General features: G+C 35.6%; 1 protein-coding gene across 1 annotated transcript in view; it reads left to right on the top strand.

Annotated features, from left to right (window-relative positions):
• Nucleotides 1–3,276: 3,276 nt before the first annotated feature.
• Nucleotides 3,277–19,431, top strand: part of cmasa (cytidine monophosphate N-acetylneuraminic acid synthetase a) — a 28,494-nt gene continuing 12,339 nt past the window's right edge. The window contains exons 1-3 of the mRNA XM_028806653.2: nucleotides 3,277–3,631; nucleotides 12,182–12,330; nucleotides 13,263–13,418. Of these exons, the coding sequence (XP_028662486.1) occupies nucleotides 3,420–3,631; nucleotides 12,182–12,330; nucleotides 13,263–13,418 (517 nt within the window). The 5' untranslated portion in view covers nucleotides 3,277–3,419. The remainder of the gene's footprint in view (nucleotides 3,632–12,181; nucleotides 12,331–13,262; nucleotides 13,419–19,431) is intronic.

Below are 19,431 nucleotides of genomic sequence, written 5' to 3'. Positions count from 1 at the left end.
TTTTCTCCAGCCTTCTGGAGTTTTTTTTTGTTTTTTCTGTCCACCCTGGCCATCGGACCTTACTCCTTTCTATGTTAACTAATGTTGTCTTATTTTAATTTCTTATTTGTCTTTTATTCTTCTTTTCTTCATTATGTAAAGCACTTTGAGCTACTTTTTGTATGAAAATGTGCTATATAAATAAATGTTGTTGTTGTTGTGTCAATGCCAATCTATAAAACCTAACAGCAACATTATTTTCTCATTATAATTTCTTGTTTCTATGTCACTAAAAATAACTGACAATGTTCCAGATCTGCTGTAAATCATGATCCAAAGCAGCCAGCAATTTTATTTTGAGAGGTAAATATATTTTGATCATTCAAGCAGGTCTTTAAATAATGTTATGTTTCAGAAATATGAACTACAGTCAAAGACCCCACAGACATCCAAAATGACACCAATCAGTGCTACTTTTAAAATACTTAAACTGAAATACTATATGACTTTATTACTGTTAAAAAGCTGATCAGCTGTTTCTGAATATGACTCACTGTTATACAAATATTTTTTTTAAATGTGGTAACTGAATCTTTAAATCTGTTCACTAAATCCTCAAATAAAAATGTTAAATAATAAACATTATTATATAAAATTGTCAGAAGACAAAATTTACCAAGTGTTATTTTAAAAAGAAGTATATGTATAAAGGCTTCTAGTAAAAAAAAGCGAAACTTGTCTAACAATAGGGCAAGGTGTTTGATATAATGAAATATTGTACATGTTTTGCAATTCCTAAATCATATCTTAATCTTAATTACATTTTGATTGCTAAATTACTATATTGCTGTTACTGTACTTCAACAGCTTACCCAGTTAAGCACACGAGGAACACTCAAATGCGGCGGTTTATTTCACGCCGCCACCGACTGCGGAAGTACGCGCTAAAAAATACATAGTACTGCCCTCTATCTGGTCTTCCACTCTTCCAAAAGGCGATCACTGTTTAAACAAGCCACTTCTATTAAATAAACACGGCATCGCCAAATTCAGTTAATACTGTAACATCCCGCCCAGGGCGACACCTGAAGGTCAATTGAGCCCAGCAAGGAGGACGGAGGGCGGAGACGGCGCAACAGAGTGAAGCTGCAGACTGTTGAAGGAAGAAAAGGGGCGGTACCCAGAATAGAAAAAGGAGGCGGGGATTTCTGAATTGGTTTTTTTTTCTGGATGGGAGGAACGCGCTGAAGGGAGAGCAAGTGGGAGGGACGAGCTCAGTGTGACGTGGATTCTGTGTACAGTACTTCCACGAACCGGAGTTTTTTTTTTTTCATTACGGCGTTTCTCATGGCCATAACAGTGAGATGTTTATAGATCGTTGTAAATACTTCAAGTGGTTTAGATCTGTGTATTCTTCTTAGTCTGCTCCGAGTAAACTGATATGGATTGACTTTTTTGTCCTCCTGTGGCTTCCTTTTCGAACCTTACGGAGAGGTCGCCACAATAATACGTATGTATGTCGACGTGTGCATTCACACGCGTCATTATCCACTAACTTGTATAACAATAACCCTCTCGTAGACTGAAAGCGTCATTGAATGTTTTCTATCCGTTCATTTCCCACATTGCCCCATTTTTTACTTTTGTGCGAGGCCGCCCGGTGCCAATTTCTTGTACAAATCGAATCCTAGCTGACATGTACTCTGGTTAGGGGTTTGAGGTTGCCCATCGTAGAGAGATATTTCCCCATCCTAGCTCCCAAACAAACACTCACACACACACACACACTGACTGCGCCCCTAACACTTCCTTTTAATGAATGGCTAGCAATTCAGAGTAGCACATACAAATACGACAAAAAGTGATCAAGAATGAGAACAATCTCTTATTTCCACGGCCTGAAACAACTATTAGTTTGCTTTGCCGAGTAATTTTTGTGCCATTCATTTAGTAACGGCATCATCACACATGCAATGGAGTAACCTGGATACAAATTCCATGACTACACACTGTGAGGAGTTTGCACGTTCTCCCAGTGTGTATGTGGATTTTTCTTCCAGTACTTGGGACTGCCCAGATTTTTAACTCCACTTATCTTTTTCTTGATATATATAAGCTGCGTCCAATCATTCATCACGAAATGTACATGTTTGGGTTTTACTTTTCAATAGTAGCTGTTATTGTGCTACATTTCTGACAGTGTCTCATATTGTGCGTGTTAAGGTTTGCTTTTGTAAGCCGTCTTGGATAAAACTATTCCAAGTAATAATAATAATAATTCGGTGTTCCGTAAATATTTTAAAGACACACATGCCCGTTTAATTGGCGACTATAAACTTGCTTAGTATAATTTTGGTGTGTGTTTCAGTGTGTCTTGTGATGGACTCGTTTACACTCACTGCACTCAGGATAACCATCAGCACCCCTAAGCCGATATGGGCGGGTAACTTGCTTGATTAACGTCCGTATTGAGTTTTAACATTCCGTGCATGTCTCCGTGGATTTCATCCAAAAACATCCACATCCCCAAATGTGGTGCATGGAAGGTTATGACGACTCTCAATTGGCCTGTGTGAATGTTTTAAAGGAATAAAAATACTAATGTGGTTATTTAGACCAAAGCCACAGAGGAACTATTTTGGTCCACCGAAAGAACCGTACACATGAAGAATCCAGAAACAACCTTTACTTGTTTAGATTTGTAACTGGCTCAACTAAAGTAGCACAATAACGTATTCGTTACATGATAAACGCACAATACAAAGAAAAATCAGGATGGCTACTTTCAGATTTTTAGTTACGACTCATATTTTATAAGTCTTTATAAGTAAATATGATATACTTTACCATCATCGAATTATGCACGGAACAGTCTTTAAAGAGTTTAAAAACTCTTCGAAATGCCGAAATCTAAAAAGATTCGCTGTTTTAAATATAAATACAAAATTAACCGCGCTATATCTTTACGTCTTTATCAATAAGAAGATCATCAATCGGATCAATATAAACATTGTTACAGTTATTCATCCTCCTATTCCCTGAAATCATATTTTCCATTTTAGATTTGCGAGTAGCCGTAGTTCTGAACACCTGTGCTGGAGAGATAAGACAAGATCCGATTCCACATATGATTCCACTGTATTCTTAAGACTTTGTATTATTCAGTATTGTTACCTAACTCCTTTATCTATTTTTGTTTTCTATTATTCGACTTCCCTTTCGACATAATAGTGTCCCATAAATCTGCTGCTCAAGTCTTAAAATTTCTGAAGTCGATCGCGGAGCTAGGCAATAGAGTCGCGTCACTTCCGGGTGGTGTGGCTGCATTCGGTGTTGCTTGCTCTTCAAGTCTGAGAACTTCTTAACTGACTTGGCTTATTACACACACTGGGACAGAACTGGAGTGCACAAACTGAGCCACCGTGGTCAAGGAAGGGAACATGAGCACCGAAAAGTGTACCAAGCGAGAATGCAACGAAAGCACTGAAAATGTGAAAAAGCGACAAAGGACGGATCAAAGGCACCTAGCTGCCTTAGTTCTGGCGAGGGGAGGCAGCAAGGGGATCCCGCTGAAGAACATCAAATCCTTGGCAGGGATCCCACTAATCGGCTGGGTGCTGCGGGCGGCAATTGACTCGGGGACATTCGACAGGTAAGACTGCTTGGATAGCTACAGGGGTACAGCACAAATTCATAAATCGACATGTCTCGTCTATTGCGCATTTGGGAGTTCATTTATACGAGCTCCCCGAACTGCTCGTGAGTACCAGGACCTTACAGACGATTTACTTTGTTATTCGTAGGATATTGTGTAATTCTGATATATTCGTTTTAGCTTCACTGAATTGTGTGCACGCTCCAGATTTCCCCGGGTCCTCCTACATCCCAAAGTAATACACGTTAACTAGACGTGTGCCTATCATACTCGTAGAATAAGCTCGTACAGAAATTTACTGTTAGGAAAATTGTAACACAGCTTTTGGTTAGTTTCTTTCATTAATTTCAGCTTGATCGATCAATTATTTTATGAGAAAATTTCAAATACAGTAAAGACAGTTCAAAGTGATCTCAGTATTGGGGGCTTTGACTAATGAAATAAATACGGTAACGCGGCATGTGCATAACCCAAAATATTTAATCTAATTCTTTGTCTCTTATACATGGGTACATGCGTTAACATTGTAATACCAAACGACGATAATGTAAGAGTTTGTAGCATTTTTTAATCTTTTAAAAAAATATATTATAATTTCTCTGTCACTGTTGATCTATGGGTAATGTAGTCTTATACTGTATGTCTGTGGCAATGTGATTTCTATATTGCCCATCCTCAGCTGGTGCCTTTACACATCATGGAGTTACCGCCTGAAGTGGCATGGTACTTGGGTAGTTGTGATGACATTTAAGGGAAATTAAATTAGCTGTAGTTCACGCCAGAGTGCTTTGGAATGCCACTCTTATTTAATAAATGGACTCGGTGATTGATCTTGTTGCCCCACAGCTCCAGACGCCGTCTCCAAATTCCAGCAATTATCAGTATGGGTTTTGATGTTTTTTCGAATGTTATTGTTCTTTGTGATGGGTTAGTAGCCCATCCAGATTCTTTTGATGCCTGACAGCAGGGATTTGTCTCTGCTGTCAAGAAAGTTCAGAAAAGTATTGAGCAGATATCGACAGTAAGAAAGTTCAGAAAAGTATTGAGCAGATATTGACAGTAACTGGACTTTGAAAACATGTTCAACTTTGTGCATATGCAAGTTTCACACAAATGATAATTTAATTCTTAAAGCTATAGAAGCAAAACAGTCTTGCCAGGAAGCTTTCAGTCAATTCATTATGTTACAAAATAAATGTACAAAAATAAAATGGCCTATTGTCCATCTATATGCCTACTTTATTAAGGTTCTGAGCCTCTCTGTGGTAGCATTGGGTAGCACTCCTCACTACACTGGGAGAAGTGTAGGAAATAATCTTTTATTAGGTGCAGTTCTGTTGCAGAGTACACTTATTCACCCACACTCACTCACTTGTAGAAGGCCAATGTAGAGGTGCCAGTTAATCTAAAATATATATTTTTGGAATACGGAAAAAAAAAACCACAGAGAAATCTGTATAGAAATGTGCAAAATGTTCAAGTTACACTCAGAAACTGACTGGCTGGAATTCAAACTGATTGCTAGGTTTGACTTGTTTGTCAAGAATCAGACAAGTGCTACACAGAAACCGGTATGGTAAGATCATGTCTGTGGTTTTCCAGGTGGCCACATCCACTTGTATAACCTGCTGCTTAATTGTCGATGTTTGTTGAGTTTCAATCTACTTTGTAGGGAGAGACTAAACTTACCAGTTCTTTTGGAGAGATTTCTTAAATGATGATACACCTGTAACAGAAATTTCCAGAAATATTAGCCCATGTTTTGAAGCCTGAGTTATAGATTCAACATTCCAGCTATTGTTTTTGAATGTATCTGTGTTAGTATTTTAGATCGAAAATGTATGCAAGTAACTTCATTAAGGTTAGCTGTTTTATTTTACAAAAAGCCATGTTGTACTGAACATTGTCATACTAACCCATCATCATTTTTTACAATGTTATTTGTGCTCCAAGCAATATGTGTTAATCTTTGGCTATTACAGGTGATTGCAGCTATTTCTGAAATAGCCATTGTCCACTAGAATTTGTTTGCACCAGGTTACCCCCTTGTTTGGTGGCATTTGTGAAAAGTTTGCAATATTTGGGGCACAAAAGCATGCAGCATTTTTTCTTCCAGTTCTTTATAGTCCCTATTACTATGCTCAGAGCTAATTAAATGATTACTTAGTTGTTCATTTTTCAATAACTACCTATTTGGGCAACAGTCAAAGCAGTCCACGATTTTAGTAAATTGTAAATCCACCCATACATTCCCTCTCCGAATCTGGTTAAAACAGTTTGAAGTTGTGTTGACCATCCTAGCAGCACTAGGCCCAAGACAGACACCAATCCTGGATGAGGCACCATTGTGGATATTTCTTCTGTCTGTTCAACATTTTAAACGCTCCAGAATTTTTTCCATTCAGTATAATTCTAAGTGCAGCTTTTTTTTTTCTGTTCCTCTTTTGTTTTTTAAATAAGGTTTACTGTTTCTTGTCAGTATCTTTTATTTAGTGTTTAATGCTTTCCAGTTTTTATGTATTTCCAGTATTTATGAAGCACACAAATACAACATAATAATAATAATAATAATTAATAATATTTTATTATAATCTCTGGAGGATGCAGACGAATTGAATTTTATAAATAAACTAGGGGGCTTTGCTCGCCAACCCCCATGTTTGGTTTTCCAGATACACACTTTTAAGATTTTTATTTCTTTGAATTGTTCCTATTTCATTAGTTTCACTTTTATTTGAGAACTTCTGTAAAAACAATTTTTGTAATCTTCCGAGTCCCAATATGCTGAATCTTTTTAATGAGGTCAGGACAGGTTTCTCTGCTTTGGAATTTCAGCACAGACAAAACGATCTACATCATCAGCAGTTAATCATTTTTTTTACAAAGTAAAAAAGTAAGTAGAGTTCTGCTTTGGACTCCTGTCTGTAAAGTCGTGCTATTTTCCTCTAACAGTTACAAAAGTACATGGGGTTACCAAGGTGATACCCCAGCTTTTGTCTAGGTTTTTGTACAAGGGCTAGACAGAACGTTTTTGACTCCTGGGGTAAATTTAGCTTTTTAAATAAGCAGACAGATAAATATATATACATGAACAAAGTGACCAATAAATGCATGTGCAGTAAACTCCATTTTTGAAATTCTCAAGATTCTTTATTTGTCACATGCATAGTTATACAGGACAACACGCAGTGATCCACTTATCAAAAACTGTGCAAAGTTAGAAAAATATCAGTTAGATTAACAAAAAGTAATAGATTGAAAGACAACAGTATAGTAGAACATAATAAATAAGTAAATTTATGTGAATAAAGTAGAATTAAGTGTTAAGGTGCAATAGTGTAGTAATTATTTTGCGCTACTACGATCTTTACTTTCCTTTTTTTATATTTTCTAATTTTCCTACTTTCATATCCTTTAACTTTCTCCATATGTGTATAGCTCCAACATTTTTTTTTGAGCCTTTCTAATTTCCCTGGTTTCATAGTCTCTAACCTGCTCTGCATGTGTTTAGCACCAACATTTGTAAACATCTTTATGAAGTTCTACTTTGTCTTTTAATTCTGAGCCGGATTGGACGTGCTTTTTTTTCAATTCCACTTATTCCGGGCTGATAATTACTTTCCTTATTTTCTGAATTTGCATCTCGATTATTCTTTTTTGGCTCTTTTTTCTGTCCAACGCATTTGAGTCTCTTTTCTCCGCGCTGCTTTCTTCTTCGCTTAGATGTCGACATTTCATTTATAACGTACTGTCCTTATACGCTTTATATGCGCTGAGAGCCCTGGATCTGTGTGTGCTCAAATCCTTCACAAGACTTAATGTTTTGCTGCCTATTGTCCTGTTTGATAGATTGTAAGCGTGTCTTTGGTCTCGCAGGTCTTTAAAATGTCTTCCGAGAAGATCACGTATCGTAGCCTTTGCTTTTGCTTTCCAGGACGGGATTTCTTTTTATAATAGATAGATATAGGATTTTTTTTTTGTTTTTCCTATAATAAACCGGTAGAAGCAGATTTTTCAGAATTGAGCGGAGAGGCAAAAGTTTAACTTATTCTAACCTTGACTTGGGTAGCAGATAGAAAATTCCAAGGGTTTGAACAGCCCAGCATAACAAATTGGTTATAAGGTGGACACTGGAGGGGCATGTGGTAATGGATGTAAAGGCTTTTCTTCTTTTTTGGTCTGAAAATTTGTTATTAAATCTATATATTCATGACAGAGGAAAATTTGCGAAAAAAGTGCTTTTTTCATTTTTTTTTTTTTTTATTTCGTGCATCCATTTTATTTTTGAACCTGCCCAATACAGCTCAGATTTTAGGGAGGCCAATTGTAACCCTGCAGCATCAGACATAAAACATGAACAAACCTTAGAAACTGTGCCAGTCAATCACTTATCAAACTGTTTAGGGCTGATACTAAACCTAAGCCTGCATGACTTTGAGATGTAGGAGGCAAACCATAGTGCTATACTTGGAGAAAAAGCATGTAGACACTGGGCTTGTGCAGATGCTAATGTTTATTCCAGAACTTCAGGGCTATGAGGTAGCCTTTCCAACAACCTGGTAGTCCAGCTTCAGTTGTATTCCTTCAAATAAAATATACTGAGCTTTGTGATAGTGTTATTAGTCTGATTCTTTTTAAATGTCTAATGTAATGTGTATTTTCTGGTTTACTGGGTTTAAATTCCACACCCTGGTATTTTCTGAGAAGAGTTTGCAATTTTTTTTTTTCCTTTGAAATCCCCAGGGATGGGCGTCATAAGTTAATTGGACATTCCAAACTGGTTCTTGGCCTTGTTTCTCTGTCCAGGGCTGTTTCTTGTTTTGTGCCTAGTGTGGCTGACATAGGCACTAGTCCCTTGCAACCCTCAAGTTGATTAAGAGGTTTTGAGATTATTCTGGATAATATGCTACAAAAATTATTACCATATATTATACTGCAGCATAATGCATATACATTTTTGCGGCTGTCTCCTGCATGTACATTCAAGTTTGCTACCAGAACTTAACAGTCTGATCTTCACTTCAAATCCAGACCTTATGTGAGTGCAATAAGAGGGCATATGTAATTCTTTGTGTAGTCAGATAAACCCAAAGAAATGGGCTCCTCCTTTGTCCTGTTTGCCTAGGTTACCTTTGTTCAGTTAATAATTAAGCACAATAAAAGCAATCCGTTTTAAAACTTTGTGAAGATGCTGTTAAAGGTGAATATGAAGCAAAAGTCATTCTTCGCAAAGTATAACCACTTTTATGACTAGTATCATTGTTTGCTGCACATACCACTGAGCTGTCCTTAAAATGTCAGATAACCCAGGGGCTAGAATTGTAATGGCCTCATCCCAAGAGACTTGCAGTGAACCCCAGATTGCATGAGGGATGAGAGTATGTGTTTGTGATATTCCTCTGAAACTATAGCTTCACTTCACATTTCAAGTTTTCAGTTTACAGTGCCTCTCTAAGCTTTGTACTTTGACTGAGACTTTGTACTTTCATTGAGGCATGCTCACTATATTGCAGCTATAAACTTCACTTTAATTGCTACTGAGCATCTGTTGGTTGTAACCTATTAGTTGTTCTCTGAAGAAGGCTCTTTTGTAAATTCTGATATTTCCTTTTTTCAGTTTTTGCTAACCTAAACTTTAACTTGAAACCTCTGGCAGTTTACTGCTTACCTTTTCACCATTTCAGGTCATTCATCGCATTTTAACTGAATAAATGTGATGAAAAACTGGAAAATCTTCTAAAATGTTCTAAAACTTTTGATTGGTAGTGTATACTGTATATTAAAATAATGTATGAATAATTAAATTATATATTTGTAATGCAGTCAGAGGCCACGTGACTTCCATATACACCAAAATTTAAATTATTGAAACAAATGAAATGAATCAAAAGAACTGATTCACTTAAGCAGGTAGTTCAAAAGATTCAAATCAGTAAAGTGAATTGAAATTTCCCATCACTACTTCCAGGGTACATGATACCCATACCATCCCTACAGAAAAGGGCACAGTTTTTGATGGAATGTCTCATCAGTTACAGAACACAAGCAAACATAGTATTGAACATAACATGATCAGCCTACCCGATAGTCTTGGATTGTAATTGGAAACAAATATATATTAGACTATGCAGATGCTGTAGAGACAGCAGCTATGTCACCAATGTGCTGTTGAAAATTGTATTTGGTGTTGCAGGATTATATTGTAAGGTAAGTATATTTAGATTTTAATGTGCACAGAAGTGTATGTCCGAAGAGAAAATACATCAGCAGAAACTGGCCTGTCAATAATAATTAGTAATTAAAATGCTGCTATGGTCTGAACTTAATGCAACGGCCTTGATTCCATACATATACAGTTTATATATATATATATATATATATATATATATATATATATATATATATATATTCACGGCATTCGAAGTCTGTGTCACAATCTGATTGTATGGGTGGTTACCTTTGCATTTATTTGACAGTAAACTATTTCAATATATATATATATATATATATATATATATATGTGGATAAATACATATGCACATATATATGTGAATATATACTGTATATATGACAAAGTTAAAGGTTGTGTGCAGGATAGGGACTGCTTAGCTCAAGCCCAGATTAAGACCCTCGCAGGCCCCTGGGTGACTTCGCTCCTTAACAGAGAGTTGATCATACTTTTAACTATGAAACCCACAGTCACCTGGTGGTTTTATGCTTCACGGTATTTCACCACTCTTGCACTTGGCATGTAGAGACTTGATCGTTTCATTGTGCCCTGGCTGAATTGGTGCAACAACCCGTTGCTGTCACAGTCCCCTGGACAGGCATCCAGAATGCCCTAATGATAGATCCATCCCTGGGTCAGCTGTTTGTTATAGCCATGATAAGTGGAGGAGGAAGCAAATAACAGGCAGTAGCATGCAGATACTTGTAAATTGTTCCTGTTTTTTATTTGTTAAAGGGGCAGATATGCCTTGTGAATGATTTGAACCTCATCCTTGAACATCAGGTGGTGATCATCCCACTGCTGTCTGTTGAAAAAAAAAATGCCACCTGCTTTTGCTGTAGTTTTAATGCATACAAAGTGAGGATCCGCAATAGTGGTTTAATAATTATAAAAATTCTTTTGTACTGTTATACTGAGCTTCACTTCAATTATTGTTATTTGGGGAATGAAAGCTGACATTAAAAACTAGTTAAGTATTCCCCACATCTATGTCTTATTTTATGTCCACACTGTTGGAATGGCCATTTATTTCTTTCAGTTAGACTACAGTGTCCCATCTGCTGGGTACATTAACAGTAACTAAGCACAGTTTAAATTTGGTCTTAAGTACTTCTTTTAAAACAAAAAATTTGATATAAAATATGATAATAAGTGTGTAATAAGTAGTCCCACACAAATTATTAATGTAAAAGTGAATTCCATAACCTAGGTAAGGTGATAAAGGCTTAACAGAGTTTTGCTACCTTTTTGTGCCATTTGAATTTTTTGAGCTATTATGATGTCTCATCTTCCCAATTTGTTGTATTCATAAGAATTGTAGGTCATCATTTTATGAAAATTATGAAGTTGCTGTTTATTTGGTATTCAATCTACACAAACAGCAATTAAGGGTTAGGTCTAATTTTTTTTCCTGAAAATGTCTTACCTGGTTAAGTTTGCTTTTTATCATACCAAATGCCATTTTAGTTGACCTGTTTGCTTTATTAGTATTTATGCATTTATTTATTTAAAGAGTTTCTGTAAAAAAGCTAAATTTCCTCCGGGGACAAATAAAATTCTGTTTATCTACCTCTTATTGAATGAGGCTAGATGTCAACATTATATTAAAACCTTACTAATTCCAGCAATATTGTTTCATATGAATTGTTCCATTGCAGACTACCACTTTAAAAGGAATTCACACGAAATTTACTTCTGGAAAGCTTGTATGTTCCATTAGTCCCATAGCATGTGAATTTAACAGATGTCTGCTTAAGATGAAGTGGAAGGGTGCTCTGGCTACCACTGAATTGTCCTTGTGTTTTTTTTCCCCCAAACTTCAGAGAGATAAAAGCTTGACTGGGTGGATGATGAGCAAATTTTGCTGAAACTAAGATTCAGTGAGTTAGAGTTGGGCTTAAAATTTTGTTCACTTGAAAAGCCAAACCATTCCCAAAAAAAGTTATTCTAGATATTACCTGTCAGATTTCACATTTTATGCAAGTTTTTCTTTGCATAAATATTTTTCCTGTTTCTTTTTCATTTTGAAATTTCATCATACTGTGCTACAGCTTTGAGTAGTGCTGTTGCTACAATGTAATGTTAATACAGTAAAAGCTTCTTAAATATAAACATCTCAAAGAGACTGAGCTTTCCTATACTGTCATCTGAACTGATCAGTCAAATCATTGATGGTGGATTTTCTAAACTGATATGTGGATAAACTGTTGTATTTATAACACAATTTACTGTCAGATTTCTGTAAGTCGCATCTCTTTTTGCTGTCTAATATTTTATACTCTTTACTCAGATGATGTTTTTATTTTTTATTTCAACAGTGTGTGGGTTTCAACGGATCATGATGAAATTGAAAAAGTGGCCAAAAGATTTGGAGCACGGGTTCACCGTAGAAGTGCAGAAGTATCTGTAGACACTTGCAGCTCTCTTGCGACGATCCAGGAATTTCTCAGAAGAAATGAAGACCAAGGTATGATTTGTTTCTAATAATGTGTATTGTCATGTGATACTTATTTTATAATTATAACATATTAAGGTTAGTGATATGATCTTACAGTAGTACCAATACCCATTAATTGGATTAAGCAAGTGCATAAATTAATAGCTGAAATTATTAACACCACATTCTCAACCCCACTCCAGTTTCAGGAGGACATAGCCATTTCTGAAGGTATTGGGTGCAAATTTAGAATTAGCCCCAAGTACCTGTCCATTATAGAGCCCACTCATACACACATCACACCGGTACTCAGTTTAGACTTGGAAATCAACTAACATAAGTTAGTAATTATGAATTTTGCCTTACTGTTGATAAAAAAATGTTTTCAGTGTGAATACTTTACGCTGGAGATTAAAGGCATCTGCTCATGTTTGTTTCCTTCTGTCCACCTAGAGCTACCAGGATAGGCTCCAACTCCATTTCCCAATGACTATACTGCATCTTGATGTTTCTTAGTTCATAGGATCCGGTCTAGTCTAAAGAAACTGCATATATAATTGAAGACAGAAAAATGTTTAGGTATGTGGGTTGTTAAGTTTGGGTTTATATTACCATCCTTTTTCAGGTGCACCTAATACAATTCATGGTTGTAAGCAGCTGGAGCCTATCCCAACAGCACTGAACACAAAATGGAAGCAAATCCTGAATGGGATGCCAGTCTGTTGCAGAACTTGGTTGCCCTTACATACTCACTCATACTCAGAGACAGTTTGTATGTATATTAGAATGCGCAAGTAAAATTTCTTGGATGTGTGTGATACTAGCTAAAGTGCAACCATGCTGCCCAGTTTAAGCAAGTTAATTCTTTTATACCACTAATATGGGCTATTATTAACAACACTTTAAAGTTTTCTGACACCCCTTACTCAAGTAACAGTCCTATGTTCTTGTTTTATTTTAAGGTATTGATGTTGTTGCTAACATTCAAGCCACTTCCCCTTGTCTGCATCCCTTTCACATCCAAGAAGCGATGAGAAAAATCACTGAAGGTGGTTGTGATTCAGTGTTTGCCGTTGTAAGACGGCATCAGTTTCGCTGGAAGGAAGTGAAGAATGAAGGTAAATTAAAATGTGTATCACCGATAATGCAGACATCTTGAAGATATTTAGAAGTCTAGGCCACACATTGTGTTTTTTTATTTATTCAAGATCATAATGACATAATAATAAGAAAAATAGACTATGGCTCCAAAAGGGAAATTATTTAAATGAAAAGCATGCTGTTTTATTTCTGAATGGATAAATGTGTTCAAGAAAACAGAAGCTAAAGCCATTTGTATTTAATATTCTCTGTTAACTCACTGTATTACTGAAAACCTTCTTTATCTTGAAAAAAATACAGTAGTTATTTGTACGTGATTTCCTCCTGTGATTGCATGCAAACATGACAGTGTGGAAGAAAACAGTCATTGTTTGTTCATAAATTTAATGAGGATCTAGAGAGTCTTGTTTTTTTAGCACACAGGTTTTGAAAAAAAGAAATATGAATTAAGTCCAATTATTACTTACTGTAAATTAAATTGCTTCCGACATTTAAACAGTGTAAAAATTCCTTCTTGTCTCTTAACATGCAAACTACACTAGTCTAATATTAGAGATGGACTGAAGGATGATAACCCATTACTACACACTACATTATGCTTCACATCATTATTTTTTCTCTGTTCAGTTGGCATTCAGAACTGACACTAACCACTTTTTGTCTTTGCTTTCTGTCTTTTAACCACTATCCACCTTTTAGCAGTGTTGCAAGTGAAAGTCAGGTTTTCCACAGTGATTGCAAGTGTCTTCTTCTGTATTCCTGTAATATATATTTTTTTGCTACATTTTGCACCATTGACTTAGATTTTTTTTGTTTGTGATGTCCAATTTCCCATTTAATAATAATAATAATAATTCATTACATTTATATAGCGCTTTTCTCAGTACTCAAAGCGCTATCCACACAGGGAGGAACCGGGAAGCGAACCCACAATCTTCCACAGTCTCCTTACTGCAAAGCAGCAGCACTACCACTGCGCCACCTGTGAGGATTCATTTTCACTTTTCCATGTCTATTAAGCTACTACACATTTCGGTTTCTTAAATCCCCACAGCCATCTCTCTTTGTCATCTAATTCAATTTCCATTATTTATTCTTAAAACATATACTTGAATATGTTGGCAAGATTTTATGTATGCTTATCAATCCAGTCCCATTTTTTTATTAATTGTGTTATATTGTTTTTCCCATTCTGTTTGCAGTTTATTTGGGGAATTTTATCAATATTGTTGTCCCCCTCCAGTCCAATACGACACTGGAACACACTTGGCAGAGTTTTCAAATGCCTTTTTACTTATTGACAGATTTCCTACTTTTGGTTTAAGTTCTTAAAGTGGTGTTGTATTCAAAGAAGATAATCCTTTACAACATTTTTTTGCAGTTTTATTGGGGTAAAGTTTTCCCATACAATGATACCCTCATTTTTTTTTTAAATTATTATTTCTTAACCATATCACCAGTATTTATACTTAGCGGTATTTGCTATTTTTATTCCATTATTTGGGTTGTCTGTCCAGTTGTCCCACAAAAGACATTTTTATGTACGTATTTTAAAGCTTGGCATTTTGCAGGTGGTATCTTTGTGTTTTATAATTCTATATACTATCATTATGTTATTTTGTAAGCTGTGTGGACTTCATCGGGTGTGTGTGTGTGGCTGAAACATTTTGACTCTAACTTTCATTTCTAATATTTTAGTGTGGAGATAAACTTTACCTTCTATATAGTGTGGTTTTCTTTCCACAGTGCTTTGAGCAGTATAAATATCAATTTTCCTGTTAGTTATTGCTGGTTATTTGTTTAATCACCTGTACCCATTTCAGATGCACTTCAGCTTTCTTTTCTTTTCTTGTTGTTCCTTTCTAAACTTTTTTGTTATTATTGCCTACCCCACATTGCCTGCTCACTTTTCATTCATATTTGAAAATGTCTTTTTTTCCAAAACCATTAGCTTTTCTGTCACACTTTTAGATATTGATTCCCTTTGTTTGAACATCTGTCTTTTATTCCTTCCATGTCATCTTCAGTAAACTTCAATGATGTCATATCTTATATGTCCTTATTTCTGTTAAAAGGGGAGTTCAAAAAAGTCCATTCACTTTAATAGAAATAAAAAAGATGGCCCAAAACTTTTTTTTTTTCCTTACGAACTTTATTTATTCTTTACTTCTTTACATAAGTGCTGCTGACCTCAATGCACTTTTGCAATCTATGGATCCATTTTTCAAAACACCCCCTAAAATCACATTGTTTTGGTTTTACCAGCTCTTCATTCACTGTCTTGATCACATCTTCTCAGTCTTTATAGCATTTTTCACACAAGTTGGCATTGATATTGGGAAAGAGTCAGAAATCGCAAGGGTCCAGGTCAGTTGTGTAGGGTGGGGCATCCAGAAGTTTGATCCCAGAGACAACAATGTCCTTGGTGGTTCGTTGCGCAGGATTGATGTCATGGTGAAGGAACTAGTCACTTGATGTGCACTTAGGGTGATCTCTCTTGAGACTTTAGTGGACTTTAGCCACAAATCTCTTTGTTTAGATGTCTGAATCTGACAAATCTGTTCTGGACAGTTCTCCAAGGCAGTGCTTGGTCCCCAACATGAGTTTCCAACTTCTTCTTGAAGCTTCAAGAATTAAAATGTGATAAACCATGACACATGTTTGTTCTCACTGGAAAAATGTACTTGTGGGAGGTTACCACATTCACTTCTGTCTTCATTTCTTGAATCCAGAATGACCTCACGAACCTGAAAATTTCAGAATGTTTTTGTGAATAGCTGAATAAGATTCCCTGAAAAAATAAAAATCAACCATAGAGAACAAATTCACAAGTTCATGTGAATGTACTTTTGGAACTCCCCCCAAAAGTATGTACCACTTAGTCACACTTCCCAAAATTTAAAGTTAGTACGGTTTGATACTTCATAATTTGCTTCTATGTATATTACTATCTGTTCCATTACTCCCTTATCTCTAATTAAAATTGAAAGTAGCCAAAAGAATGCAGATGTTTTGATTTATTAAAAAAAACAGCAAATATAGAGAACATAACATAAATGCAGCTGTGACATACAATAAACACTACACATTATATAAACTGTCTGAATCTTTCTTCAATAATCTTGGATACAACAGTGACTGACTGACTGAGAATGTAAAAGTGGATTGTTGAAACTTCTTGTTCTCGGAAAGTAGATATGCAACAAGAATATGTGTCTGTCATTTTTTCTCATGTGGTATATTAATTGATCCTCAATCCATAGTCTGAATTCCAATGTAAAAAATCAAACTGGCATACGACACTGGCAGTACTAGACAAGCAAAGGTTTCAAGACCTCCCTGTTTATTAATGGCATCAAAAAGCCTATGCGCAACAATTCCAGAGCCATTATCTCTTCATAGATTTTTAAGTCCATAAAAATATGATATGAGCAAGAAGTGTTGAAGTATGCAAGGTAAAGCAAGAGAACATTCATCACTACTAGTGGGTGAAACATGAGCCCACTTTGCAAATCCAAATAGGTGACTCGTGCAATACAGTAGCAACATCCTCTGCTTTACAGATGTTTATGAAATACAATAACCTGTCAATTATATACTTGTATTTCATAATCAGTGCTATTTTGTATAGAGCAACTGAGTCGATATTCAGTCTAAGCTGGTGTGAAAAACATATTTACTCACTTATAATGGAATTAGTGAACCTCAAATTAGCATGCCACTATTGTACTCCACTTTAAGTCAACTTTATGAGAACATGTAACAGTCAATGGATATTTATAGATCAAGTAGAACTTGGAAAGAGGGTGTGAGAACATATACCATAACTAAAGTCTGTAACCATGTGCTTGAGTTCCAAATCTTCTTACTCATGTGTGAGAGCCTGAAAGCACAATCTGATTAATTCTAGATTATTAAAACTGGAAGAACATTTTTACATGTTAAACCATTCCTTGTATGATAATGCTTTATGTGGTACAGAAGTTACAGTCATGCCTTTTCTATAATTATGAAATATTACAACCAGGTGAAATCACCTTCTAAATACCTCCATATTCCTTGGGTTTTCATTCTATTATTTTTCATATTAAATGGCAATCTCTATCCACTAGGCAGAGAAATACAGTACTATATTTCTATAGTTAGGCCCTGCCCACTAATGCAGTTTTTTTTTTTTTCTTTTTTCTTTTTTTTTGGGAGGAGTTGGGTTACTGACACACAGGAGGAATTGCAAAGGTTACTCCCCGTATCTACATGGGTTTTCTTCCCACAGAGATGCAAATTTTGCATTAATTGGTGATTCTAAACATATAAGGAAGACCTGCGAGCAACAGACACCTGTCCAGACTTGCTTCCTGGCTTCTACCTAGTGCTTCTGGCCCTTGTCCCTGTATTATATTTTGCAAGTTTGAGGAGGCTGCTCTGTGTTACAGAGACAGAATATTTTGTACAACTCGTCTATGAAGTGCATTGTGCCAGCGGGCTTCACCAGTCTACACTTTATGCTTGTTCTACTTATCTTTCATTTTGTTGCATAATCAGGTGCGAGTGAACTGCGATTTATGTGAAATGTATGTGCTTAATGAGGAAAGAGCGGAAATAATGATATCCTGAATTTCTTATCAATTTATTATTTTGAAATGGTTTAATTCAGGGAAATGATCATTCTAACTCTGGTACATACAAAAACAGCACTCTCTCTTCCTATGTAGTAAAAAATCAGTTGTCTTCTATTAGTTTTATTACGTGGTGCTTATTTTATGAAGAGGGCATATTGTAAAACTTAACAGTTTAACTACAGTTCATCAGTAAAACACAATAAACGTTTATTTTTTTTATGCGTTATACTTTTTTTGCCATGTTTTATTTTTTATGTCTGTTTGAAAATGTAGTAAAACGTCATGCAAAAGGTTTAGTGCAAAGCAGTTTGACAGAATTCTTTTTGTGTTTTCTTCCTCATCTGTTGTTCAGTGTTCATCCTGGCCATTTTTAGTTGATATAAAAGTGTTGTCTAGTTGATTTTAATAACGCTGTGTAACAGAAGTGCAATTGTCTTAGATTTCACATGACATGGCTCTAAAAATAATATACTGCCTTGCACAAAGAATTCTTTGTTCTCAGCGGTAACATTATTTTAGAGTATCACACATTTGTATAAAGTTTAAACCTACATGAGTCCAAATGATTCCTAAGAGCTTTTGGGTAATTTTCAGTTAATGTCTTAGGATGAATAACTTGCATTAAAATGTAGTCTAGATGAAATATTCCAGATAATGTTCCAGTGAAAATCAGCTGTTTTTAGTGCAACTTGAAATCTTTGATAGTTGTTTATATTATCTGAGCTGCTGAGAGAATTTAAAAATGGTTTTGGGTATTTTATTTAGATACTGTTGTAAACAAGTGGGTTGCTTTTATATTGTCTCTAAACCAAGAATACAGCCAAGGAGGCCACACAGATGGTTATTAAACACATTGAACACAAAGGAGTAGAATAAGCACAGGGACAACAAAAACCACAGATCTTCTCTAGGCCTACCAAAAGAGACCTTGAACTGATGTTTAACAAATGGAATGGCTCATGCACTAGCTACCTAAAAGTACAAAAGCACAACACTGCCTTTTACATCCAGCAATGAGCTCTTGTCCATTTTATCCATCCAAATCTACATTCAACTGACATAAAATGATCTGTTTTTTATATTAATTGTGTATTCATAAATGTTACAGATAAAAAATAATTAACTCAAACGTTAAAATACTTGTTTCCTTCCGTCTTCATTTCTACTTTTGGCAAAGGGATGCTGAAGCTCCTTCACATGTGGGCTTTAATATATTATAATTTTGCTGTGAAGAATATGTATTGCTTGTAAATTGTTTGCCATATGCAATTTGAGATACACCTATGCTTGTCTTCAGAAGAACCTCAGTTTAAAGGGGAAAACTTGTTAATGACTTTTTACTACTGCAGTTGATGCCTTTACAAGCATTGGTTTTTAAATTTGCCCCAAGTTACTGTGAGTATCTGATAAG

This window comes from Erpetoichthys calabaricus, chromosome 1 (genome assembly GCF_900747795.2).
Source record: "Erpetoichthys calabaricus chromosome 1, fErpCal1.3, whole genome shotgun sequence".
NCBI classification, from domain to species: Eukaryota; Metazoa; Chordata; class Cladistia; order Polypteriformes; family Polypteridae; genus Erpetoichthys; species Erpetoichthys calabaricus.
Note: the sequence above shows the minus strand (reverse complement) of the source record. Positions and strands in the feature narration are given on the sequence as shown.